Genomic DNA, 27,685 nt, shown 5'->3' on the forward strand with positions numbered 1-27,685 from the left:
TGACTGGGTGGCTCATATGGTTAAGCATCTGACTTTGGCTTGGGTCATGATCTCACAGTCCCTGGGTTTGAGCTCTGTGCAGACAGCTCAGAGTCTGGAGCCTGCTTCAAATAGTGTCTCCCTCTCTCTGCCCCTTCCCTGCTCACGTTTGGTCTCTCTCAAAAATAAACATTAAAAATTAAAAAAAAAAGTCATGTCCAAAAGTCTATTCTGATTGACTTTAAATAGAAACATATAAGTATAAATAAAAAAATATAATGGAGTAGGAACTTGGAGCTAAGAAAGACGGACTGACCCAGAGGATTCCCTAAGCATGGGACCTCCAGTATTTGACAAGTATACCGGATAGAATTAACATGATGAATCTGACCTAATCTGTTTTTAAAGAGTCTCATCATCTGGGGGAGGAGGCGGACTTCTTTGACAACAGATGGGCGGGAAGGTGTGTGGCTGGGTTAAAAGAGCAGGGGTCGGCAATTCCGAATCTCTGGAATGAAGGTGTGTGCCAGGTTAAAATTCCTTGCCAAAGGGCTGCTGGTACTTGAAGTGCCTTGCCTGGTTCTGGAGGCAGGAGAGCAAACCCACGGAATGGATCTAACTCCCCATCCCGGCAGCATGGCTGATGGTGGAAACCTTGGTTTCCGTTCAGTTGTGGCTTTTTATTAGCACAGGCTCCAGTTCCTCAGGCTCACACCATTAGAATCAGTGACACATGTCGCTAACTGATTTGGGGCAAAAGTTCTGAACTAAGCCACCATCAGAAACATGTTTTTTCAAGGTCATTGATTGAAATCAAATCATCAGCATAAATGTCTAATTTCAGGCCACTTCCATATATAGGAAAAGAGGTTTATTGCTAATGTTTATGTAATACTTAACTATGAGCCAGGCACCTCCACTACGGTCTAGACTTGGACTTTACTCATTATAGTACTTAGAAACTTCCCATCTCCACCCCTTTCTAACTGGAGAAACTAAAGCAAGGGGTAATTAAATAGCTTGGACAACATCACAAAGCTAGTGAGTCAGGATTCAAACTCAAGAGGATGCCAGGACTTGCCCTCTGGATTATCAGACTGGCTCTTTTATAAAGCATCTATTTTAGGAGTGCCTGGGTGGCTCAGTCGGTTAAACGTTCGACTTTTAAAAAACATTTTTAGTGTTTATTTATTTTTGAGAGAGCGAGTGAGTGAGCAGGGGAGGGGCAGAGAGAGGGAGAGAGAATCCCAAGCAGGCTCCTTGCTCTCAGCACAGAGCCTGATGGGGGGCTCAAACCATGAACCATAAGATCACAACCCGAGCCAAAACAAAGAGTCTGATGCTCAACTGAGCCACCCAGGTGCCCCTAAACATCTTACTCTTTTTTTTTTTTTTCAACGTTTTTATTTATTTTTGGGACAGAGAGAGACAGAGCATGAACGGGGGAGGGACAGAGAGAGGGAGACACAGAATCGGAAACAGGCTCCAGGCTCTGAGCCATCAGCCCAGAGCCTGACGCGGGGCTCGAACTCACGGACCGTGAGATCGTGACCTGGCTGAAGTCGGACGCTTAACCGACTGCGCCACCCAGGCGCCCCTAAACATCTTACTCTTGATCTCAGCTCAGGTCTTGATCTCAGGGCTGTGAGTTCAAGCCCCATGTTGGGCTACATGCTGGGCATGAAGCCTACTTAAAAAAAAAAAAAAAATATATATATATATATATATATAGAGAGAGAGAGAGAGAGAGAGAGAGAGAGAGATGGGGTAGGGGAGAGAACACCTATTCTAACACCTGGCAACATACTTGCCATGAGATAGCTATTAATGGATCCCAGATTTTAATAGTACTGGAAAACTTTGTGAAAAGTTAGATTCCCCCGGCCACGCCCCGCCCTTTAGGGAACAAAGAGGCTGAAGAAAAAGCCAAATCAGATGCACAAATTGCACTTTTTCATATATAATAAGACTCTATTTGCTCTTTAGGCAACTATACTTATTTATAATCTTTGGAAACAACTTACACATACATTCAGCAGTTTCATGTTTCCTGATTTACTTCCCTCTCATGCTAGAACCCCAATTACTATACTTAGATTTCCCAAATGATGAGGACAAAACAATACATGTACTATGGCAGAACCCCTTTCTTCAAAACATTCCCATCTTCGTGGCCTCTTGGCTTGTCAGTAAGTTCTGATGCAAAGAAGCATTTTTGGCAAGGCAATTACTTAGAGACGGAACCAGTTATGAGAATTTTGGTCAATTTACTGCAGTAAGGAATATAGAGCACAATTCTTGTATCAGTAGACTTCTAATGGCATGACCTAAGAGGATTATGTGTGAGACACAACAACAGTATATTATTTCAAAATGTATATTTAACGGCCATTCCATCAAAATCAAGCAGAATCAGGGGCGCCTGGGTGGCGCAGTCGGTTAAGCGTCCGACTTCAGCCAGGTCACGATCTCGCGGTCCATGAGTTCGAGCCCCGCGTCAGGCTCTGGGCTGATGGCTCAGAGCCTGGAGCCTGTTTCCGATTCTGTGTCTCCCTCTCTCTCTGCCCCTCCCCCGTTCATGCTCTGTCTCTCTCTGTCCCAAAAATAAATAAACGTTGAAAAAAAAAAATTTAAAAAAAAAAAAAAATCAAGCAGAATCACATTTCAAAAGTATTCCACGAAGTCTTATGTGTGGGTGTGTGTATGCACACACGTACTTTTTATTTTAAGGTGCATTTTCAAGTTTTATTTGGGCTTCATTTCTTCTTGGCTGCCTCAGGGGTTCTTACAGGTACAATTAGCATAGAACTTCTGAGGCCTATAGCTTCCTGTGCACTGAAAGACAAGATCCTCATAACACTGCACATCTTGGATACATTAGAAATTCCACAAGCCATATGTAACTTCAGAAAACTCAATGCCAGTCATGAAAGACATTTTCAACATAAGATTTAGGCACTCTATACTTTGGAATAGCCACAAAATATTCCAACAAGAGTTAATGCACTTTGTGATTACATCTACTCAAAGATAAGTCTCAATTAAAATCTGTAATTATTAAATAACATTTTAAATTAGAGCCCATTACATGTTGACAATTACTGTGGACCATTCGCAGCATAGTGTTTTAGTTCAAAGATGCTACAATACTTCAATTACTGATCCTGGTACCCCTCTTTTATGGTACATTTTTTACAGAAGAACCTAAACTATTCACTGATAAGCAGCTCCCCCATTTTCCTGTGAATACCTACATAAGAATGCCCCTATTCAACTTTAAAGGTATTTTTGTATTTTCTGCTGTAGTTGCTTTGTTAGCGTGTCAAACTTCGGCAGATGGGGGGCTTCCTGACGATCAGGAAACATTAGCCAAGTACCCATCACTGATTCTCAGGCTGAGTTCATTTCCACCGTCACTTTGCGGCTAAGCATGTTGCTCTATCCCTATGTTCCTACAGATTGTACTGCTAGCTTGAGCGGTATGGAGCCAAGGGGAAGGATACTCAAATCTGTCACTCTACTTTGCACAAGTCCAAGGCCACCCAGGCCACATCTGACTTACGATCTCTACAGTGTGGTTGTCAGGCTTCCACCTCGTCTTCTGAAGACTGAAGGGTGGGAATGATGCCTGCCTACTGAGATGCCATTAACTCCAGATGAACTTCCTGGACTTGAAGGTAATTTAGCATGGTTAGAATTCAGAACATGGATGCTAATTTTTCCTGCTGAGAATAAGGTGCTTTTTCTCAGTGGTATACATTTATTTAGCTAAGAAAACAATTAGAAAGCCTTCCAGAGTTTTCACATTACAGTGTGCATATTGATTCATCATAATCACCAATGACTAGTTTATAAAGATCCGCCAGGGAAACGAATTTGAGACTTACTTGACTATAAGTCGTGCAGAAAAGAGCACAGTAATTTCCCATAGGAGAACTGGGTATTTTATCATGGGGATCAATGGTAAGTTAATTATACTACTAATGTTTTCTGCCATACTTGAAGAGACAATTAGCATACGTAAATCATGAGTGAGATGACAAGTTGCTTAATGTTTGTTTCTGTTCTTCAGATGCCAAGTGAGCTTGCTGTTAAGCCTCTGAGTGAGGAGGAATGGGCAGAGAAGGGCACAAGGAATGAGGGGTTGTTAACTTCGGTTTCAGCAAATATAATCAGAACCAGCTACTACTAGTAGATAAACATGGATGTTAGATGCATATCAGAGAAGACTCATTCGAGTTTTGGAAATTAACCCCACCAAGAGGTGACGGTTGATTTGGGAAATTCACACGAAATCTAGCTTCCTCTCCTGAGCAGAGAGGGTGAGATGGGAAATGAAAGCGGATTCTAGTGGAGGCTGCTTTTCATCCTCTCTCAGGGCTTCATCTTCCTATGGATATTCTACAATACCTATCTTGAGATTAGGACACGAGGCTCATGACAGCACAGTTAAGGTTACAGTCCCTTTCTGGTGTTTTAGAATGGCCACAGCTTGCTCATGAGTGACACCTTCCAGGGTCTCGCCATTAACGGCTAAAATCTGATCGCCTCGCTTCAACCGGCCGTCATCTGCAGCTGCTCCCTACAAATAAGAAACATTCCAGTTTAATCCAGGACCACGCAGTTAACAAATAATATTAATATTAGGGTGTGTTTATCAAAAGAGTAACTTTAAAAACTACCAGTTAAAGTTATTTCTAGGTAATGTTTTTAAACTAAGAAAATTAAGAATGTAGGATGTGTTATTTGAATAATGGTTGAATAGTAACCATAATTATGCACTGTTTAAATAACATACTAGTAGAAATGTACTGACATTCACATTTCTTTTAATACGAGTAGGACCTTATTTCAATATTCCATACTGAATGGAATTTGAATGTCATATTCATGAATACCTAATATACTGACAAAGGCAGAACTGAATCTGGTGTTAAGTCTTATTGCCAGCACCATCATGATATAGGGTTCCCGTTGTATTATTAAGGTATCTTCCCTGCAGTGATTGGTCAAAAATGAGTGTAGCCTTGGGGCGTCTGCTGGCTCAGTCAGAAGAGCATGAGACTCTTGATCTCGGGTTTGTGAGTTTGAGCCCCGTGCTGGGTGTAGAGATTACTCAAATAAATAAAAAAAAGATGTAGCCTCTAGATGGGGTGAATTGTATAGTATGTGAATTCTATCTCAATAAAGCTGTTCTATATATAAATACACAAAGTGTAGCATCTCTGAAATTTTGCAATATCATCTTCAAAAGCTTCAGCTTATCTTTGATCATTTAGAGTTCTAAATGACTACTTTCATTATACATTCAGTCATGCATGGCTCCTCAAAATTGCACAAAGCAAGTGAAACTTGGGCTTTTTTAAATTCTAAAGCCAAGTACCTAAAAATACCATGATATTACTAGAAATACTTTGGATGGGTAAGGAAAGAAAAAACCTAGGAAAAGATTTGTAGGAGGCTTTCTCCTTCTGTTGGGGTAACTGTGAAAATCCCTTAAAACATTAGTGCTGGAAGAATCCTCTAAATGATGTTGAAGTGCTGGGGAAAATAATTAAGGCCCACAGGCACCCCTGTCCTGACTCACTCAGAAGCCAAACTAAGAGGCACTAACTAATGCTTCAGAGACTGGTGTCTACCTGCAGCATGGAGGTCCTGAGGTGATGGGTGAATTATCTAGACTGTCAAAACCGTGGAAAGGGTGGAATTCTGGTAAAGGTATAATAAAGAATATTCAAAACCATGTCTGTACTGGGGGGAAATACCAAAATTAAATAAATTGTAACTTCATTCAAATCTTTTTTTTTTTCTTTTACGAAAGTGTGTTAACTGCAACACAGACAAGATTAAACAACTTGTGGATAAAATCAGAATTACTTAGCAAACTTGATTTTATTAAATGTTACAGGCTAAGATTTGAGGGCTTTAGGAAACCTCAGATAGCTGTAATTTTTTTTTAAAGCATGTTAAGTTTTTCAAGTTTTCATTTTCAGTAATGCAAAACAGGATGACATTTCAACTTTCTGCGATTTGTACATTCTTTAACAAAAAATTTTTTAATGTTTATTCATTTTTGAGAGAGAGCGAGCAAGTGTACGTGCACAAGTGGGGGAGGGGCAGAGAGAGAGGAAGACAGCATTTGAAGCAGGCTCCAGGCTCTGAGCTGTCAGCACAGAGCCTGATTTGGGGCTTGAACCCATGAACCATGAGATCATGACCTAAGTCAAAGTCGAGTCGGACCCTCAACTGACTGAGCTACCCAGGAAACTCCCAAATTTATTTCTTAGTTGAGCAAGAGAAGTATTAAAAGAAGGTTAGGGACACTAACAAGGTCACATAAAAACTCACGCCCTGTGGGCATCCGAGATTCAGAAACTTGAGAAGACAAACATTTTTAAGAATATATGTTCATTGTTGAAAAACAGGGAAAACATACAGCTATCGTTTCTATAGCTTCCAGATTCCTATGGGGGAAATGTTTAGCTTAGCATCAAAATTCACTTTTATGATGGACTTCAACATTTAAAAAAAAGAAAAAACTTGGGGCGCCTCGGTGGCTCAGTCGGTAAGCATCCGACTTCAGCTCGGGTCATGATCTCGTGGTTTGTGAGTTCGCGCCCCGCATCGGGCTCTGTGCTGACAGCTCGGACGGGGCCTGGAGCCTGCTTCGGATTCTGTGTCTCCCTCTCTCTCTGCTCCTCCCCCACTCACACTCTGTCTCTCTCTCAAAAATGACTAAACATTAAAAAAAAAATTAAAAAAAAAAAAAAGAAAAAATTGGGGCACCGGGGTGGCTCAGTCGGTTAAGTGTCTGACTCTTGATTGGCTCAGATCACGATCTCATGGTTCGTGGGATTGAGATCCGTGTCAGACTCTGAGCTGGCAGTGTGGCCTGCTTGGGATTCTCTCTCTCTGCCCCTCCCCTGCTGGTTCTCTCTCTCAAAATAAATTAAAAAAAAAAAAGAGAGAAAAACTCTTTTGCCAGATTTTGGTTTACTGCTTGTCTAAAGAAAACTTTTAAATTTGGATATACTGGTTTCACTCTAACAAATGAAAAAAGAAAAAGCCATCAAATGAGATTGAGTTATAATAAACTCTATGGAACTAATAATTGTTTGCACTAGAATATTCTTTTATTGAGACTGAACTAAGTAGGCCATTAGCTAAGGCTTTAGAACTTTTTCTTTTTTTAATTGGGCTTCTCAGATTTAGCTGTGCCTTACTTTACAAACAAGGGTCTATTCCTTAAAAATAAAACATACCAGGGATGTTCAATATTTCCTACTATGTTACTACTTGCATAGCTGCTTTCTAAATGGCATCTTCCGTGAGGGTCTTTGAAAAGAGATTCTGTGGGAGCTGCAGCACATTCATTATCCCCCACTGCTTTGTCCCACTGTGATTTGATGGTAGTTTCTTTTCAAAAACCCACCAGCAATGCACGGCCATTTCATCCTCCACTGTATGTTCTGGTGACCCGACAAAAGGTGCCTGGCCCTGGCTCACTACCTAGGAGTTGTCTAGATGGGCGTGGCTGGTGTGGCCTTCTAACTCTGGACTGCAGGTCAAAAGACCTGAGAAGCTAACCAGTCCTCTGATCTACCTACAGTTACGAAGTGAACAGGGAATTACAAACATTCTGGAAGGGCTTTACAGAGAGGCAAAGGCGGGGAAGTAGATTGTGTTTTACACTATTCTTATCTATATAGTGGCTCTTTTAAAAGCAGAGTATAGGGGCGCCTGGGTGGCTCTGTTAGGTGTCCAACTCTTGGTTTTGGCTCAGGTTGTGATCTCACGGTTTTGTGAGTTCGAGCCCTGCATTGGGTTCTGTGCTGGCGGTGCGGAGCCTGCTTGGGATTCTCTCTCTCTGTCCCTCCCCCATGCTCTCTCGCAAAAATAAATAAACTTAAAAAAATAAAAGCAAAGTATAATAATGCACCCAAAGAATAATTATCACAATTACTTACGGTGTTGCCTTAGGAAAAGGAGGGTCTCTCAGTGGCTTACCACCTTGGGAATTATTAGACTGGGGCAGCACCACTATCTAGAATGTTTCTGATCTGCTTTCCCTCTTCCCTTTTGCCCATCACCAGGTCAACAGATGTGTGTGTTTGGGAATAACATGTCTCCTTAATAGGCACCCTAGCAAATTGGAAACAGGTGGGTAAATCTGCAGCTACCTAATGTGTTCCAAAAGGAAATGCCAAATGACTTAAGGATTATGTCAGGTCATGGTTAGGCTCAATTAACAGGTGCTAAGAGCCGCACAGGTAAAAGTAAACTTGTTATTTAGTGTAGAGTATAGCTTTCTAGAAAGAGAATCTACCTTATTTATTCTCTTAAAGACCTTTATTTCTTTAGGAAAGAGCAGTAGGAGGCCATCGGATCAATTAATAAAAAAAGACTGTCATAAAACCAATGAAGAGTAAAATTGTACTATTAATACTAAGTCCTTTTCCGAGATCTTCAGAATTGACAATAAAATTGAATTCCAACTTTAAAAGTCACAATAAAGTTAAAAGTAACTTATCTGAGAGCCATCTAGAGGCAGCAGTTGGAATGGACACCATGACCTATGTATCAAGTAGGATGTATTGGAATATTTAATTCCTGAAAAACACTATTATCCAGCTGGAGTCTAATTTAGTGGGCTGATCGTGCAAGTACTCAGCAGAGGGCTGGAAGAGAGAGACAGCAACTTAAGGTAAAGGGTCCTGAGATTTCTGGTGATGTACGGCCATTAATGCTGCACTGACCCGAGGCTTGTGCAGAGCTTTCTGCCACGGCCCTGTGCGGTCATCTTTTCTTGAAGGAGAAAGCCAAACTTTTGTTCTAGCCTGGAATAACACTTCCAAGGCCAGCTTCCAAAGAGCCCTGCACTGCTCCTTATGTTGTGTTGTTGAAAGAAGACAATCTGTAAAATCGACTTTTGTAGATTTTTTTTTTCACTAGTCTGCTGTGGGAATGTCCTACACAAGGTGAAAATGCAATGAGCATACAAGCACACACCCAGGTATAGCTAAAAGTAAGCAAAGCAAAGCACTTAGAAAAAAATCTCACCTAGGTTAAAAAAAAAAAAGTACAGTAAAAAGGAAAAAAATACCTTTGCAAATATAGTCTTGACATAAATTGGCAGGTCTCCATGGGGACTTCCATAACCCCCTACAATACTAAACCCCAATCCTTCAGAGCCTTTCTCCAAAGTAATAATCTTAGGTGGAGGTGTTCTGAAAACACAATGCACGCTGTTTAATTCAAGAATAGATATTGAGAGGGAATTTCATTTTAATGGAAGAACACAGATTTGAGAGAGACTTTCATACTGCGAAACTATGAAGGCCAGTTTATCAAATCAAACTCTCAGAGAGTAATCAGAAACTGATTTTTACATTTCCTGTGTCATGCAGGACTAATGGCCGATGTCTTAATGACTTGATGTCTTAAGGGGTGTTCTCTTTCATAAAAGTCACTGTTTTTTAGTGAAAAAGAAAGTCAGGATGCCGAGGTTGTTAAAGCAGCCGTCTGTATGCTTGGCTTTTAACTTTTACGCTTACTGTGCTTACTGTTTAAAGCTGAATGAAATGGTCTCCATATCCTTGAAGAATGTGCATGGGGACAGAGAGGTGGGGTATCACCTTTGCTTAGTGGCAGACCACCAGTCTACAGGTGGGCTTCTCTCCAGAACAGGTGATGGCAGCCCAATGGCTCAGTCAACTGCCGCTCCTTTTCTGCCTGAATAGCCTCACCACACCTCACCTACCACTTCCACCTAGGGAACCGGGGTGGGAACTCCTTCTTCAAAGCCCATCTCCAGTGTGATGCTTTCCTGACTCCCTTGGGAGAATTAGCCAATCCTCCTCTGTGCTCCCTTTGCACTTGGTCCAGATTTCTAGTATAGCACTTGTCATAAGATGGCGTGATCACTTAGCCATCTTTCTCTTCCACCAGACCATGAACTCCTCACGTCATCCTCTCCCATCTGAGTATTGATCATCTGAGTATTCCCAGCAGTATGCACTGTGCATGTCACCAACTCAGGATCATGACCATGTATGTGAGAAGTGGAGTCCAGGAGAGAAGAAAGAAGCCAAGGAGAAGCAAAATGGGTAAGGGCAATCTGTTTCAAATGGGTAATTTAGATTTTCAAAGTTTCGTCCAGTGTGGAAGTCTTCTCTCTTAGAAACAACATGGCTAAAAATTAAATTATCTACGTGGGCTCAAGTAGTTTAAGCTTATCTAATGCCAATTTCTTCTTCCCAAATGCCCTTGTCCAAAGGGTAGAAACCTGAAGGAACTCCGGTACCCCAGACCCTGCCATCTTATTTGTAGGAGGTTCATTTTTGTATTGTGGCAGCCTCACCTGTTTTGTGGCAGCATGTGTGTGTGGGACACAGAGCCACGTGATACAAACTCAGCCACTCGTGTATTTAGAGAATTTTGCAAAACTGGGATATAAGCAACCTTTGAATATGCTATTCTGTCTAACTAGAGTATTCTTCCCTCTCTCCCGCCTCAATTTTGCCTGGCTTTTCTTAGGGTTGATTTTCAGCTGGTTCACACCGATAGGGGTGTTTATTGATGTATTTACTGGTTGTTTCCAGCAGGCAACCCCTAGTAATTGCTGAATGTCCATGCCGTATAAAGTGCTAAGTGTTTTGAATGCCACTCCTGCTTATTCCAATTCTTTCAAAACTAAGCTGAAGCATTCGTGCGTCCAAGTATACCCCCTAATTGAGTTGTGCCACCCTGTCATGGTTTCACAGGACCCTGTGCTTACTTATCTCTCCCATGGAACTCAGCTCCCCTATGCTTATCAACTCTTACAAACATGGATTCAGGGGCCTGGTTTTCCAATTCTCTGGCAGTTCCTTGAGGACTGGGGCAATGCCTTCACTTATGTTTCAAAGTTTGAATCTCCCAAACCCCATCCAGGACAGTGTCTGACCTTAGGCAGGTGCTCAATAAATATCTGCTGAATGGATGATAAATTATCGCCTAGGGCCAAATGGTAATGACGTCATGGGTAAGGCTCTACATTTCATGACTTTGGGGACTTGTAAGTATTCTTAGTAATGGCCCACTGGCCAGATGTGAATTTGATTCATGTTACCTCTTGCAAACACAGCCGCCCATTTCTAAGCATATTGAAATGGGAATCTAGATGTCCAAAGTATTGTTTTAGAGCTGGGCCCTGGGAGCCACCAAATCATTAGAGACCTTCATAATTGTGCTTCTTCACTATTAGAGACCTGTTTTCAGGGGGAGAGGGAGGAATGCAGTTCCACTCATCAGATGGAGTTTGCCTCCATTTATCTCACATTTTCAATTAGTTTTAATTTACTTTCATATAGAAGACTAATAAAAAAATCTCCAAATGTTAACAGTGGTTGGATTATAAGTAATTTATAAATTCTTTTATGCTAGGGGCCCCTGGGTGGCTCAGTCGGCTAAGTGTCCAAGTTTGGCTCAGGTCATGATCTTGCAGTTTGTGGGTTCGAGCCCCACATTGGGCTCTGTGCTGACAGCTCAGAGCCTGGAGCCTGCTTCAGATGCTGTGTCTCCCTCTCTGCTGCTCCCCTGCTCGTGCTCTGCCTCTCTTTCTCTCAAAAATAAACATTAAAAAAAAAGAAAAAAGATCTTTTATGCTAGTGGTTCCCAACTTGCCAGGAGCTGTGAAATTATACCAAAGGAACCAAGATTATAAGGGCATCTCTGTACTTCCATAGGGACATCAAATGATGCTAAAAATGTACTAACTACTCTTCCTATAAGGGCCCTGATTTTTTTTTGGAAAGGGCCATTATAACTTAAAAATGTGCTAATTTTGTGTATTTGTCACATTTTAATAGCATGCATTTATTACTTTCATAAGAAAAAAGTAAAATGAGTTAAGATTAATATCCTTTCCTTAAGAAAAACAATCTCAAAGATGTCACGTAAGCTGTGAACTACCAGGAAAAAGTTGGAAATGGTGGTGATCATCAGATCTTTCTAATGAACCATTCAGATCAGTCAACAAGCATTTACTGAGCACATACCGGTGACCAGGCACTGGCAGTACCGAGAGCATTAACTTCAGGCGACATTTCTCCAAGTATGGATCCTCGGCCTATGGGTAGCAAAAGTGCCCTGGGGAACCCACTGTAGCCCACCTAGTCAGAATCTCTGAGAATGAGGTCAGAGAAATTAGCATTTTTAAATATGCTCCTTAGATATTTAATACGCACATTCTAGTTTGAGAAACACTGCTTTAACGAACAATTTTAACCGCGATGACTGGTTTTAATGAAGAATGCCAGGAGTTGTAACAGTAAGATTTAACCTCAGAACAAGATTTTAGCTTAGAAAACATAGTTCTTTGCATAATAAAGCAGGGTGCACCAAGGTTGTAAATATGGGATTTCTTAGGGAAGAAGGCACCATGTCAAAGTGACCAGATGTAGTGTGTGTGCAGGCCCCGTGACAGCAGTCTGTTAAGAAGTCCTATGTGAAGCAAAGCCTGGTGAGATATAAGGAAACCTTGGTGTGTGTCTGGAGATTCTCTAGGAGTTAGAAAAGGTAATATGTACTTCCCCCCTCCTCTTCCTTAGAGAGCACTCTAGATTCTGGAAAAGGTCTCACTGAGCCTTGCCCACACATGTAATAGGCACTCTGCATCTAGAATACTCACTCAGTGACTTCTGGATGGTGTTCAGTCGTGGGAGAACCAAGATGGTAGCTCGCAGACATGTTTTCAAGCTGAGTTGCTATGGCACTTATATTGGTATCTGCTACAACCTGGGGGAAAAACCAGAACAAGAAAACCCACTGTAAATTAGGAGAGAATTGGAGAAACCATACCATATTCAATGGTTGGTTCTCATCCTCATGTTATTCAGACTATCTGCAGCATTTGACACAAATGGATTATTCTCTCAAATGATTTTCTTCATTTGGCTTCCATAACACCATACTTTACTGGTTTCCTTTCTACCTGCCGGCCGTTCCTTCATATATCCTAAGCCTCTATTAGAGTGCCACAGGGCTCAGTCCTTAAATTTCTTATCTCTCCCATCTAAACATCCTCTTAGTTATCGCCTCTTATCTCATTTCATCCCACTTGATAACTTAAATACCATCTACGTAATGATAATTCCTGCATCTGCAGCACCACCTCTTACCTCTAGATTTATATGTCCAATCACCAATTAGTGGGATGTCCAACACCGACCTTTATTCCCATAACCCTCCTCATCTCAGGTAATGGCCACTTCATTCTGTCAGTTTCGGCAAATGCCTTGGTATCATCCTTGACTACTCTTTCCCTCACAACCTGCGTTCAGTCCTCATAAAGTGCTGTTGGTCTTCCTACAGAATCATCTCTTGCCTGGAGTTTTACAAAAGCCCCCTTGCTTGTGTCCTTGCTTCCGCCCCTCCCCCACTCAGTCCGTAGCAGCTAGAATGGTCCTGTTAAAACACAGCAGATTATTTCACTCTGCTTAAAACTTAAAGCAGAGGAAACCCAACTCCCTAGGATCACAAGCTCAAGTCCTTACTATGATCTACAAGGTCATCTGCAGGTGACCTACCCAGCTATGTCTCTGCCTTCAGCTCTTAACATTTTCCTCTGCATTCACTGGGTTCCAGCCACACTGGCCTCCGTGCTGTTCCTCTAACGTGCCAGAGGCATCTCCACCTCAGCGCTTGGCAAGTGGAACATTCTGCGTTCAGTGTCTGCATGGCTAGCTCCTTCACTTCCCTCAGGACCTTGGAGACTGTAACTAAAATTTCTGTGCCAACACCCAGCCCAACATTTCATACCCTCCTTTGCTTTCTGATTCTTTTGTTTTGAAGAACAAAACAGAGGTCACATGCAAAGACAATAATACTCTCTAATAAACTATATATTTTTTAACCTTATTTATTTATTCCCTGTCACGTCATATGAGAGTATGAGAGCAGGAAGCCTGTCCGTTTCATTCACTACTGTATCCTATGTTCAACAGTACCTGGCATATAGATGTTCAATTAATATTTGGTGACTGAAAGAAAATCTGACTCCCTATTATTTTTTTAGATGGTTCCAGACAAAAGTATAGTACATGACATGTAAACACTTTATGTATCTGTAATCTTGCAAATAGTATTCAAGAGAAATATGGTATAGCTCCAACAGCTCATACTAGGACTGAGGTTCAATGAGTTCAGTTTCTGTCATTTAAATGGTGCTGTGCCTGAGTTTCAGCTTGCTCATCTGTTGAATGGGAATCAGAAAAGCCTGCCTTGTATGCTAAGCCTGGAGGTGTCTTCCACCTCTACGAGTTATCAGAGCTTCTTTCTCAAGAGCTCCTGGGCTACCCCTGCTTCTGATCAGTGGTTCTTCTTCTAGGGTATAATACTCAGTGCACAAGAATAGAGTGCAATGCAAAGAACTGGATTTGACTGCAGTTTCAGAATAAGCCAACAGAGGGCATGGCTGCCTAAATTGCTAAACTTAGCTGTATCTGTTAATGGAGTTTTTAGAACAAGGAAAGCAACAGGCCAGTCCTGGCAGAGTGAGAACACATTTTGGTGAAGTATCCTATTCTGGGAAAACATGGCTGTGTGCAAGTTATGGAATCTTCTGGAAATACCATCCTATACAGAATGTCTGAATGAACTGGGCAAATATTTAGGATAAGAGAAAGAGGAAGAAACAGATTCTCCTTGACCACAAGAGCCCCTCTACTTTCCAATAGCCTTTTTTTTTTACTCTCCCCACAGCAAGTGTATTGGAGAAATTGTCTTTGCATGTGACCTCTGTAATTCTAACCTACACCATCTTCATGAACTACTCCATTCCAGCAGCTATCCCTAAACTTCCATTCAAGTAGCCACCAGACCTAAACTTCTGTGACTTCTGCCACTTTCTGGCTTTCCCCATGCTGCTGGGGCCCACTTTTCTACCTCTTGGCTATTCTGTTGGCCCCTGTGGCTCAGTCCTGTATCCCCCTTCCCACATGCACACTCAGGGTCTAGGTGACAATGTATATATTCTCGTAGCTTTAAATGGCAACAAGGTGCTGACAGTTCCCAGCCTAGTCGGCTATATCCACTTGCCAATTCACCATCTGCATTTTAACAACTCAAGGGCTTATTATGATTAACACAAATTCAAACTCTTGATCCAATAACCATTTTTCAATGAATTTGAAAAATTCTTAGTAAATGGCACCTCTGGCTACCTAATTAGAAATGCACTAGGTGGAATATTGAAAATACTTGATTTCTGGCTGGTGACGACTGTCCAACTAGAAAAGATGCCAGGATGCTAACCACACAGGTACTGTCTCTGAATATCAACCTGATACATCCGTGTCTCACCTGCCATATGCAATCCACCACCAAGTCCTCTGGATCCTACCTCTAAAGTACTTCTCAAATCTGTTTTCTTTTCACCTCTGTGGTGACCATCCTAATCAATTCATCATCACCAACTGCCTTTTAACCAGCATCCCCAGTCATCCTCTTTCAATCTCTTCTATACAACAGCCAGTTATCTTTTTTAACATAAAATGGATAATGGCACTCCCCTGCTTAAAACCTTCCAGTGGTCTCTCTTTGTACTCAGAATAAAATCCAGACTTCCTAATTATAAACACAAAGGTCCTCCCCTAGGAGGTCCTGCTCCTCTAATCCCATTATCTCCTTCCACTCCTTTATTAGCTCCAGTTCTCTCTGTCCAGAATCCCCACCCCTCCCCCTACCCTACCAAGAAAAGCCAGTTGGCCTGGTGTTCACTTAAAAGTCACTTTCCATATACAAGCCTTCTTTACCACCAGTGTTTTAATTTCTCCTGCTTTCCTCTCCATAAGAATTTTTTCTTACAAATTGCAATGAGACATATTTGTGTGACTGTTAACAGGTCTTTCTCCCTCAATCACAGGATTCATGAGGATAAGGACTGCTTCTCAGTATTAACATGCCTGGCACATAACAGTTGTTTAATGAGTATTTGTGGAGTGAATGAACCCAAAACCTTCCTAAGGAATAGGGATTATGGGACTCAATCTTCTGAATTTCCACGGAACAGAGTGAGACTGATGGAGGTTACAAGCAGATTGGTTTTGGGTCCTGTTAAAGAGGAAAAAAAAATCTAATAAGGTAGTTACAGAATGGAATGGCACAGCTTGTTAGGATATGAGCATCTTGCCAAAGCAAGCATTCAAATAGAGGTTCAAAATCTATCAATTCGGGACACAGTAAAGGAGATTCCTATACTTGGTGGGAATTTGGACTTGTACTCTCAGTTGACCGTGAAACAATCCACCCATTATGGGGCTAAGGAAGAAAGTCAGTAAAATACTATTTTTTCTTCTTTTAAGAACTCGTGAGTCTGAGATCAAGAGTCAGATGTTCCACCAAGGGAGCTGGTCAGGTACCACAAATACTGTTTTTTCTAAGGTACCTTCAAAAGCCAAGCTTTGATGGCAACCTGATCCTTTATTTGCTCATTTGTCTAATATATAACAGCACCACAACTAATGAATATAAACTGAGCACTTACTTTATGCTAAACACTCTCCTGAGTCCCTACGGACTCAGGTAGGTACCACTATTGTTTCCGTATGTTGGGCAGAGGAACCTGGAGCAGAGAGGTTAAGTAACTTTCTCAAGGTCAGTTAAGGAGTGAAAGCTGGATTCACTTCCATTTCATTTTATTCTAGAATCTTGGGCAGTGTGAGGGTATAAACATGGTCTTGGACCCTCACACCAGGCAATCTGACTCACAGTGCATATGATTAAGTAAACTCTAGATATGGTGTCAAGGAGGAAGAGGGGCAGAGAGATAGTTGAACAAGCAGTTGCAAATAGAGCAGATCATCTGGATGTGTGCTTGGCAACAGGTGGAAAAATGTCCTCACCCTCACAGGATACTATATGAGGAGGGCTCAGGGCATGGGAGACATATGCCCATGGATATTCCAGAAGGACAGTTTTTTTTTAACTTTTAGAAAGAGAATACCCTTTCAAGAGTCCACGAAATCAACCGCGTAAGTTGTGAAACCAAAGTCACAGTTCTATTTGGGTAAAAATTAATTTTTTTTTATCTAGCTAGAGAAGATAAAAACACTTTTAACAGCACCATTGTACAGAAAAACTCACATCCCTCCAAATCTGAAGGCCTCTTGCTCAATGCCAACCCTGAAATAAAAAGGCCACTCCCAGCCACTGATAATATTAAATCCTAGAGAATTGCCTAGGATCCTTGGAGCTGTGCAAGCTCCTATTTTGTAGGAGTGGAAGCCAAGAAGCTAGTGGGAAATGTGAAGGATTTTCACTGACAGCAGTCTTTTGTAGGAAGGCAAGGAGAGAATAAACTCATCACCCTCAGAAAGACTTTATAGGCCCAAGGCATTTGCATTAACCATCGTGGTCTCAGAGTTGATTGGTCTTCCCAGGGATTGACTTAGGAAAGACCATAATCTGATCTTGGAAAGGTATGTATGTTCAGCCGGGTACAAGTCCAAGGAGATGTGGCCTATGAGTGTTCAGTGCAGCCTCTGAAGTGCTCTTCCCTCATCAACATCAGGGACCAAATGGCATGGAGGTAAGGCTGGGAAAGGTCTATTTACACTTTCTGAAGAAGGGCAAAGGCAGACAGACTAATGGGAAGTTTACTCATTTTTTTTAAAGTAAATCTTCAACTCCTGGGGACAAACTTCTGTGGTAGGTTCTGAGGATAGAACCAGGAGCATAGGAAACCAAGGGAGAGCAAATGTGTACCCTCCCTCCAACAAACAGGCTTACAGTTGATGTGATCTAGTGTGGGGGACAGATATGAACACATGGCTCAACGTGGAGAGAAGAGAGGGAAAAGATAGGGCTCCTGGGTAAGGCAATGAAGGCTTTGAGGTCCTAGACGATAGGTATTAAAGTCTATACAACCTGAATATATGGTTCAAGAGCTGTGGTGTCTGGGGTCCTTGGACCTGGCTAGGGCCAGCTCCAACTCTTAAGATCTCCACCCTATCGTCTGGCTTTTTACATTCCTCACATCAGCAACCTCTTGCCTCATCCCTCATCCCGTGGGGACTGGAGATGTAGTAGATGTCCTCCTTGCTTCCCACTCACCCTTCAAAACCATTAACCTGGTTCAAAACCTGTGGCCCTTTAAGATTATGTCCTCTTTACTGTTGCACATAGTGCTGCTACATGCATCTTGAGTGGTCCTTTAAGATAATCAGATATGGAACTGCTGGGTGATGGGTATTCACAGAGTAAATTTAATAGGTTTTCTGAAGCTGCCAAGTGGTTGCAGCAGTGTTTCAACTCTCACCAGGTTTAATGAAAGTACTTCATCTCCTCACCTTTTCCCCAGCCTTGTTATGATCAAACATTTAATAAGTGCCTACCTGAGGAGACGGAGACCACTGGTCTAATGGAAAAGGAGGAGGAAATCCCTGCACTTGAGGAGGGGGAGTCATGTGAAATGAAAGAGGATGAGGAAGTCACTCTACCTGAGAGGAAGGCTTGTGAAATGAAGAATCGGGAAGAAGCCCTATCCTCTGAGCCTAATGAAAAAGCAGAGACCTTTCAATCAGTGGAAGAGGAAGAACCAATAAGGATGTTTCCCCCTCTGACTGCCCTTGTGCCTCATAATGTGTTTCCCCCTCCAACTGCCCTTGCCCCTCACAATGTGTTTCCCCCTCCGACTGCCCTTGCCCCTCACAATGTGTTCCCCCCTCCGACTGCCCTTGCCCCTCACAACGTGTTTCCCCCGCCAAATGGATTTCCTAATCAAACTGTATTTCCTCCTCCAACAGGGTTTCCTCTTCAATATTCATTTCCTTCTTAAATTTTGTCTCTTCCTCAAACCCCTTTACTGTAGGAAGGTATTTACTCTGATATGCTCTCATACCTTGGCTTTCTGTGGCATTTAATACTTTAGGTTAAAAGCAAAACTAAATTCAGTCAGAATTGTATTTTCTATATTAGAGTGATGTATGTTAAAAAAAAAGAATGATGTATGTTTAATACTTTTTAATTGAGTAATAAAGCACAAAGTTTTATTGTTGCATGAACCCTAGGATGAGTACTTTTCCTTAAAAATAGGTTTGCGGGGGGGGGATTGTTTTAGAGAATTGAGAAATTGAAATATTTTCCAGATAAGTAGGATATAACAATGTACAAAAGCTTGAGCTCCTTGCTTAGAACTTTCCTGGGCCGCTGATACTGTACAGGAATAAGATTAGCCCTTAGATTTGTTAGGACTCAAATCTTGCCATACAAACTCGGCACTCACACCCAACCTGGATCCTAGATCCATAGGGTAGATATGCTGAAAACCGACAGGAAGGCTATCAAGTTAGGGTGATCTCTGAGAAAGCTGGTATCTTCAGATGGGGCACAGAACAGAAGAACAAGAAAAGCTTGCCTTGGGACACCTCGGTGGCTCAGTCGGTTAAGCATCTGACTCTTGATCTCAGCCCAAGTCTTGATCTCAGGGTTGTGAGTTCAAACCCTGCACTGGGCTCCATGTTGGGCATGAAGCGTACTTAAAAATATAAAGACACAAAACTTGCCTTGTCCCATGACTGGTATTTGGTGTAACTTAACGAAGTAGGAAGCACATCTGCTTCAAGTCTTTATTTAGGATCTAACGACATTGATTCCAGTGACATCAGAATATATTGATTTCAATGTATCTGTTTTAAAAATATAATGGTTTGAACTGTCAAATGTTTTAAGTTTGGAGTAAAATAAGGGGCAAAGTGACTTCTGGTCACATCAATATCTAGTAGCACACACCTCAGGTGCCACACGGAAAACCACTCCGTTTCCAGGGTTTTAGAGACGTTAGCATCTACTGACTTAACGCCTGTGTTATTATAATGAAAGTAATAAAACGCCACTTATTTAATGCTTACCATTGGCATCCACGGTTTTTATTTATTTATTTATTTATTTTATTTATTTATTTATTTTTTTTAACGTTTATTTATTTTTGGGACAGAGAGAGACAGAGCATGAACGGGGGAGGGGCAGAGAGAGAGGGAGACACAGAATCGGAAACAGGCTCCAGGCTCCGAGCCATCAGCCCAGAGCCCGACGCGGGGCTCGAACTCACGGACCGCGAGATCGTGACCTGGCTGAAGTCGGACGCTTAACCGACTGCGCCACCCAGGCGCCCCTCCACGGTTTTTATTAAACATTACACCTCATCTAATCCTCACGGCAACGTTGGAAGAAAGGAGCTACGATCCCTATGTAGAGAAAACTCAAGAGTTAAGCTAGAGGACCCAAACACACAACTCTCTGACGCTAAAGCCTATGTGTTCTACAGAATTTCCACTGGTCTTCATTTCAACTTTCAAACCTTTAGCTCTTTGTCCTTTTCCTGGAGCTTACTACCCCCTTCCTGGCATCACGTGGTCACATCAGGCCCTCCATAGATCAGCTGGTTACATATTAGAAACACCTGGGAAGCCTCACCCTCTCTCCATGCCACATCCCAGACCAATTGAATTCACGTGGTAGACCCGGGAACCAGTAATGGAATCAGTGATTTTACTGTGCAACCAAGGTTAAGAACCGCTCACAAACCATTCCTTTAATGATACTCACAGGTGCCTTTAGATGCTTGCCCTGTACCCTCTATCACACACCTTTTCCGTTCCCAACCCAATCCATCTTTCTCCTCTAGTAGAATTTTTCTGGACAGATTGGGACTGTGATTAGTTCTCTATAAGTTCATGTCTTTTAACTTGATCAGCATAGCTCAGCAACCCAGTCAATATGACCAACACTTACTAGGCATGTACTCTAGGCCGGGCCAGGTACTAGAGGCACAGTCATTATTTTGAATAAATTCATGCTCTGGGGGGCGGGGGGAATGACCCCCAGGCATTCCCTATTCTCCAACTTTCTGGTTTCTAAAGAAAGGATTTCACAAGATCTATAAAGAGGGAGTGAAGGTGGGGTGCCATGGATATTCCAGGCATTGAGAAGAACGTGCTTTACTCTAAATAATGCACAGCTCCAGTGAGTCTCAGACTGGTCTCTGAACTAGCAGCAGTATCACTGCAACGATCATCACCATTAGAAAATTTGTTTCTTTTAAAGATTTTAAGTAATCTCTACACCCAACGCAGGGCTAGGACTTACAAGCCTGAGAGCAAGAGTCTCTTGCTCTACGGACTGAGCCAGCCAGGTGGCTCTTCACTGCAAATTTTTTCATCTTCTTTTTCAGAGGTAACATCATCCTTACCTTCTCTTTTCTATCTCCTTTGCCCCCAACTGCTCCCTTGCCCTCTACTGACTTGCCACCAACTCTGAAAGAAAACCAATTTCTTTAAAGATTGCCAGTGATTTATCTGCCAGTTTAGTGACTTTTCCAGTTTTATTTACTTCTGCTTCATTGGTAAGTGTGCCATTCTTCAAATTCCTTTCTCCTTTAGTGTCTAGAACCTGTATTCTTGACTCCTGGCTCTTTTCTATTTTATTCTTCCAGCATATTTCTTCTTGGGTGCACAGGATAAAAAACTAAATAGTATGGCACATGATAAAAAAATTAACACTCTTCACTCTCTAGACACACACTAAACTTTTCAATTCTGGAGGTATATACAAGCTAAGTAACATGCTTATAAGCCTATATTAAAATTTATCATCTTATTGATGTCTTATCAACTCCCTATTTTGACAGATGAAATATTCCAACAGATGAAAATTTAACTTGCCAAACTCTTCCACTTTTATATTATCTACAGTTCTACTTGTTACCTGTGTTTCTTTTTCAATTTTTTTTAATGTTTATTTTTGAGAGAGAAACAGAGTGCAAGTGGGGGAGGGGGAGAGACAGAGGGAGACAGAAACTGAAGCCGGCTCCAGGCTCTGAGCTGTCAGCACAGAGCCTATCATGGGGCTCGAACTCATGAGCTGTGAGATCATGACCTGAGCCGAAGTCGGGCGCTTAACGAACTGAGCCAGCCAAGTGCCCCATCTTTTTAATAGTTATTTTAGAAAGAGACTCTCAAGCAGGCTCTACGCTCAGCATGGAGCCCAACACAGGGCTCGATCTAATAACCGTGGGATCATGACCTGAGCCGATATCAAATGTTGGATGTTCAACCGAGTCACCCAGGAGCCCTCCTGTGGCTCTTTAAATATACTTAAACCTGGTGCCGGGAGAATGGGACAGCAACATGCAGAAGAATGAAACTAGACCACTTTCTCACACCATTCACAAAAATAAACTCAAAATGGATAAAGAACCTGAATGTGAGACAGGAAACCATCAAAACCCTAGAGGAGAAAGCAGGAAAAGACCTCTCTGACCTCAGCCGTAACAATCTCTTACTTGACACATCCCCAAAGGCAAGGGAATTAAAAACAAAAATGAACTATTGGGACCTCATGAAGATAAAAAGCTTCTGCACTGCAAAAGAAATAATCAACAAAACTAAAAGGCAACCAACAGAATGGGAAAAGATATTTGCAAATGACATATCAGACAAAGGGCTAGTATCCAAAATCTATAAAGCACTCACCAAACTCCACACCCGAAAAACAAATAATCCAGTGAAGAAATGGGCAGAAAACATGAATAGACACTTCTCTAAAGAAGACATCCAGATGGCCAATAGGCACATGAAAAGATGCTCAATATCGCTCCTCATCAGGGAAATACAAATCAAACCCACACTCAGATATCACCTCACGCCAGTCAGAGTGGCTAAAATGAACAAATCAGGAGACTATAGATGCTGGAGAGGATGTGGAGAAATGGGAACCCTCTTGCATTGTTGGTGGGAATGCAAACTGGTGTAGCCGCTCTGGAAAACAGTGTGGAGGTTTCTCAAAAAATTAAAAATAGATCTACCCTATGATCCAGCAATAGCACTGTTAGGAATTTACCCAAGGGATACAGGAATGCTGATGCATAGGGGCACTTGTACCCCAATGTTTACAGCAGCACTTTCAACAATAGACAAATTATGGAAAGAGCCTAAATATACAGCAACTGATGAATGGATAAAGAAATTGTGGTTTACATACACAATGGAATATTACTTGGCAATGAGAAAGAATGAAATACGGCCTTTTGTAGCAACGTGGATGGAACTGGAGAGTGTGATGCTAAGTGAGATAAGTCATACAGAGAAAGACAGATACCATATGCTTTCACTCTTATGTGGATCCTGAGAAACTTAACAGAAGACCATGGGGGAGGGGAAGGAAAAAAAAAGTTAGAGAGGGAGGGAGCCAAACCATAAGAGACTCTTAAAAACTGAGACTAAACTGAGGGTTGATGGGGGGTGTTTGGGGGGGTGATGGGTATTGAGGAGGGCACCTGTTGGGATGAGCACTGGGTGTTGTATGGAAACCAATCTGAAAATAAATTTCATATAAAAAATATATACTTAAACCTCTGTGGTTCTAATCATTTCCAACCATCTCTTTTCTTTTCATTTTAACATTAAAGATTTACTTCTCATATTTTCCTCCCCACTAATACATACCAAATACCCAAGATACTATTATTTCATGCATTATGATGTTTGGTTGTATTAATTATTATGACTTACAATGTTTATGTAAATGTTGTTTATACTGAGTCAGCTACTGTAGTGTGATTACATTTCCTTTTCTTGGTACAAGTTTATTTTCTCCGAAGTTAGTAATGATCTTACTTTAATTTTTATATATTTATCACTAATTAAGCCCCAAATTTCCCCAGTAATTCCAAACTTCCAATTTAGTTAAACAGATAAGATAATCCATCTGTTCCTCTTCCTTCCTTTTGATTCAGTGGCATCTCAGTCTCTTCTCCCCCTGCTCCAATTTGGGCAAGTTGTTCTCTGTGCCTGCCATACAGCTGTCCTGGGACTTCCATGTTCTTCAGCACTGAATCCATGGGCTTCCCTCTTTCTTACTTTTCTTATTTTCTTACTTGCTTTTTTGCTGGAGTACATCCTAAAGTAAGTTTCTCAGAAACACACTACTGAAAAAGAGGTGCCATTTGAATCTCTTGTTCTTTTGCAAGTAGCTTATACTTTTCTCTTTGAAAGTTTTAGAAGCGGGGCACCTGGGTGGCTCAGTCAGTTAAGCGTCCAGCTTCAACTCAGGTCATGATCTCACGGTTTGTGGGTTCAAGCCCTGCATTGCGCTCCATGCTGATGGCTCAGAGCCTGGAGCCTGCTTCAGATTCTGTGTCTCTCTCTTTCCCTGCCCCTCCCCTGCTTGTGCTCTGTCTCTCTCTCTCTTTCTCTCTCAAAAATAAATAAACATTAAAAAAAAAAAAGTTTTAGAAGGTATATAGATACTATACTTACTTATCCTGCTTACTAATTAATGGACTTTAAGCTAAGATTTATTTCTTTCTTATTTTTCTGTTTTTCTTTTTGCAACTCCTATTGGTTGGATATTAGATCTCCTGAATTAATCCCATGTGTTACTTTTTCTCTTCCATTTTCAACTGAGAGTTCAAAAAGAAGCCACTGTTTTCTTTTTTTTTTAATTAAAACTTTTTTTAAAGTTTATTTACTTATTTTGAGAGAGAGAGAGAGATCCTGATTGGGGTAGGGGCAGAGGGAGGGAAAGAGAAAGAGAGAGAAAGAGAGGGAAAGAGAAAGAGAGAAAGAGAGAGAGAGAGAGAGAGAGAGAGAGAATACCAAGCAGGCTCTGCATTGTCAGCACAGAGCCTGATGCAGGGCTTGAACTCACAAACCATGAGATTATGACCTGAGCTGAAATCAAGAGTCAGATGCTTAACCCACTAAGCCACCCAGGGACCCCTGTTTTCTCTATATTAATAAATATGACATCTCTCTCTTTCTCTCTTTCTTTCTCCCAACCAGCAGTTGGGCCCTCTTAAGCAATTATCTTGTGTTCTGGAGAATGTCCTCAAAGGACTACTTCCCAAACTACTTTGTAGACAGACCCTCAATGAATCTCCCCGATTTCAGACTCTCTTCTCCTGCCTTCTATACTTGCTGTTGACTCTAAGCCTTTGTCCTGTCTTGTCACCACTGTTTTCATTCGCTTATTCAGCCAATATCTATGATGTATGTAATGTGCCAGGCAGTGGGGATGGCGACACTGAAAAGCCTCAGATGGCTTTATTTACCCAGTTCCCAGCAATGACGTCTCCCTGAACATTGGCCAGTATTTCCTCTGCCTGCTGGCCATCTCCACTTGGACGTCTCAAACTACAAATGTTCTCTCCTCTCCCAGAATACTCCTCCTACATCCTCTAGTCTAGTTAGTGTTACCTCAATCCACCCATTCTGCTACACGCTCAAATATTTGTAAAATATCTTAAAGGACCCAGAAGAAGCCTCACAAGTTCCTTAAGTGATAAAAGTCCCTGATATGCTCTTTTTATCTTCTGTGGTCTCAAAGAAAGATACATATATGTTTCCTGGCAGAGAGTCTGGGTTATCTGATTTTGTCCAAAAAAGGCTTTATGGTCATTCCACAGACAAAAGAGCTTAACCAGACAAGCTCTCAGACTACAAAAGCAAATATAATTGACCCCTCGTAGCCACATCGATCTCCACTGACCAATCTATGACTGATAATAAGAAATCATCAGACTTTAAGGGCAGAAATGTCTACCTCCTTATTACACCCAGAGATAGCAATTTATGCTGTAGAGAGAAGCTTCTGGAAGTGTTGGTCATCTCTTCCACTCTTTCCCCTTCTCTACCCTGCAGTCTGCTGACCTTAATCTTTCCTGTGCAACCAGCAGTTGCTGCCTGCTTTGCATGATACACCGACATTAAGTCTTTTCCACATCATCAGACACAATTACCTGACCTTCCCTACTCTTCTGCCAATGGGCTGGCTCACCTGATGATAAAAATAGTTACCTAGTGCCAAGTCAGCTGTAATAACTATATTGCTGGTACTACATGCACATTGTTTTAATTAAGGCAAGTACACTATGTAACTGTAAGGCATTTGATGCAGGACATAAGAATTTTCTGGATTTTGTGTCTAATGCCTTTGGCAGCACATATGTTCCATACCCATAACTGTGTAGATTATAACTGTAAAAATCCCAAAGGATTCCATTAAGCTTTTAATAGCACATGGTAGAAAATAACACTACCAACTAACGTGATTAATGCAAGAGAACATTTTAAAACCAAATGTCATTTTCTTAAAGTACAGAAATAGGAAAAATGAGGAACTCCCTCAAAGGTGTGTTAATAGGGGTAATTTGGCAGAGTGAAGTGTTAATTCTGCATGGGAGAGCTTGAGTTCATTTTCATTTAAGTTACTTTTACAGTTAATGTTACAATTTTGCACTGTCTTCTCATTTCTTTGTGAAGAAGGTAGAGCTGAACAAATTATGTCAATGTATGGAAATATCGATAATACCAGTTTTGCTAAGGGAGACTTTTTTTTTTGTCTTGACGTAGTTATTATTTGAAATAACTTCCTTTTAAAGTTCTGTGTGACGAACGGTCCCCAGTCTGAGATGGAGGAGTTGCACCTGTAGGCCTCTAGGGGTCAGCATAACTCGAAGGAAGAGCAAGACTGTGCAGGCTCTGACCATGACGGAGGTGGGTAGAAGGAGGAATGTGACACGACAGCCTAACTTCCACTGAAAGTGAGGACAAGGAGTAGAGGGCAAGCTCACTTGACAGCCAGTGCCCATAGTGTTTTGATTTGTGTTCAGTAGAAACTCAGGGACCCAGATCACTGAGTAATATTTTGCCTATCACATAAACTCCCTTGAAACTACTGACAGTATTAAAAAATTGTTTATATTTTGAGAGAAAGAGAGAGGGGGAACACAAGCATGTAGGGGCAGAGAGAGAGAATCCCAAGTGGGTTCTGCGCTGTCAGCGCAGAGCCCAATGTGGGGCTCAAACTCATGAACCATGAGATCGTGATCTGAGCCAATATGAAGAGTTGGATGCTTAACCGATTGAGTCACCCAGGCACCCTACTGACAGTATTTTGATGATCCCCTGCTTACATGCTGCAGCTCATTTACTTTTGTAACATCTTTTTTGGCCCTTTGGATTTAGACCACTGAGATGGGAGAGTTAAGCACCACAAATTTGTTCTCCTCAATATAATGGCTTTCCAGTTTGAAACAACAATAATTGTTATTAAAGATTTTATTTTTAAGTAATCTCTATACCCAATGTGGGGCTCGAACTTACAACCCAGAGATCAAGAGTTGCCTGCTCTCATCAAAACCCTAGAGGAGAAAGCAGGAAAAGACCTCTCTGACCTCAGCCGTAACAATCTCTTACTCGACACATCCCCAAAGGCAAGGGAATTAAAAGCAAAAATGAATTACTGGGACCTTATGAAGATAAAAAGCTTCTGCACAGCAAAGGAAACAACCAACAAAACTAAAAGGCAACCAACGGAATGGGAAAAGATATTTGCAAATGACATATCGGACAAAGGGCTAGTATCCAAAATCTATAAAGAGCTCACCAAACTCCACACCCGAAAAACAAATAACCCAGTGAAGAAATGGGCAGAAAACATGAATAGACACTTCTCTAAAGAAGATATCCGGATGGCCAACAGGCACATGAAAAGATGTTCAACGTCGCTCCTTATCAGGGAAATACAAATCAAAACCACACTCAGATATCACCTCACGCCAGTCAGAGTGGCTAAAATGAACAAATCAGGAGACTATAGATGCTGGAGAGGATGTGGAGAAACGGGAACCCTCTTGCACTGTTGGTGGGAATGCAAATTGGTGCAG

At 41.6% G+C, this 27,685-nt stretch overlaps 1 protein-coding gene across 1 annotated transcript in view; it reads right to left on the reverse strand.

Annotated features, from left to right (window-relative positions):
• Window positions 1–2,664: 2,664 nt before the first annotated feature.
• Window positions 2,665–27,685, reverse strand: part of PATJ (PATJ crumbs cell polarity complex component) — a 368,066-nt gene continuing 343,045 nt past the window's right edge. Inside the window, exons 43-45 of the mRNA XM_047084721.1 lie at window positions 12,650–12,756; window positions 9,083–9,224; window positions 2,665–4,561 (exon numbers count right to left, since the gene is read on the reverse strand). Coding sequence (XP_046940677.1) covers window positions 4,415–4,561; window positions 9,083–9,224; window positions 12,650–12,756 — 396 coding nt within the window. The 3' untranslated portion in view covers window positions 2,665–4,414. The remainder of the gene's footprint in view (window positions 4,562–9,082; window positions 9,225–12,649; window positions 12,757–27,685) is intronic.

The sequence above is a fragment of the Lynx rufus genome, unplaced genomic scaffold, assembly GCF_022079265.1.
Source record: "Lynx rufus isolate CCGP_SWC_20201006 ecotype Redwood Valley unplaced genomic scaffold, mLynRuf1.p SCAF_2, whole genome shotgun sequence".
NCBI lineage: Eukaryota > Metazoa > Chordata > Mammalia > Carnivora > Felidae > Lynx > Lynx rufus.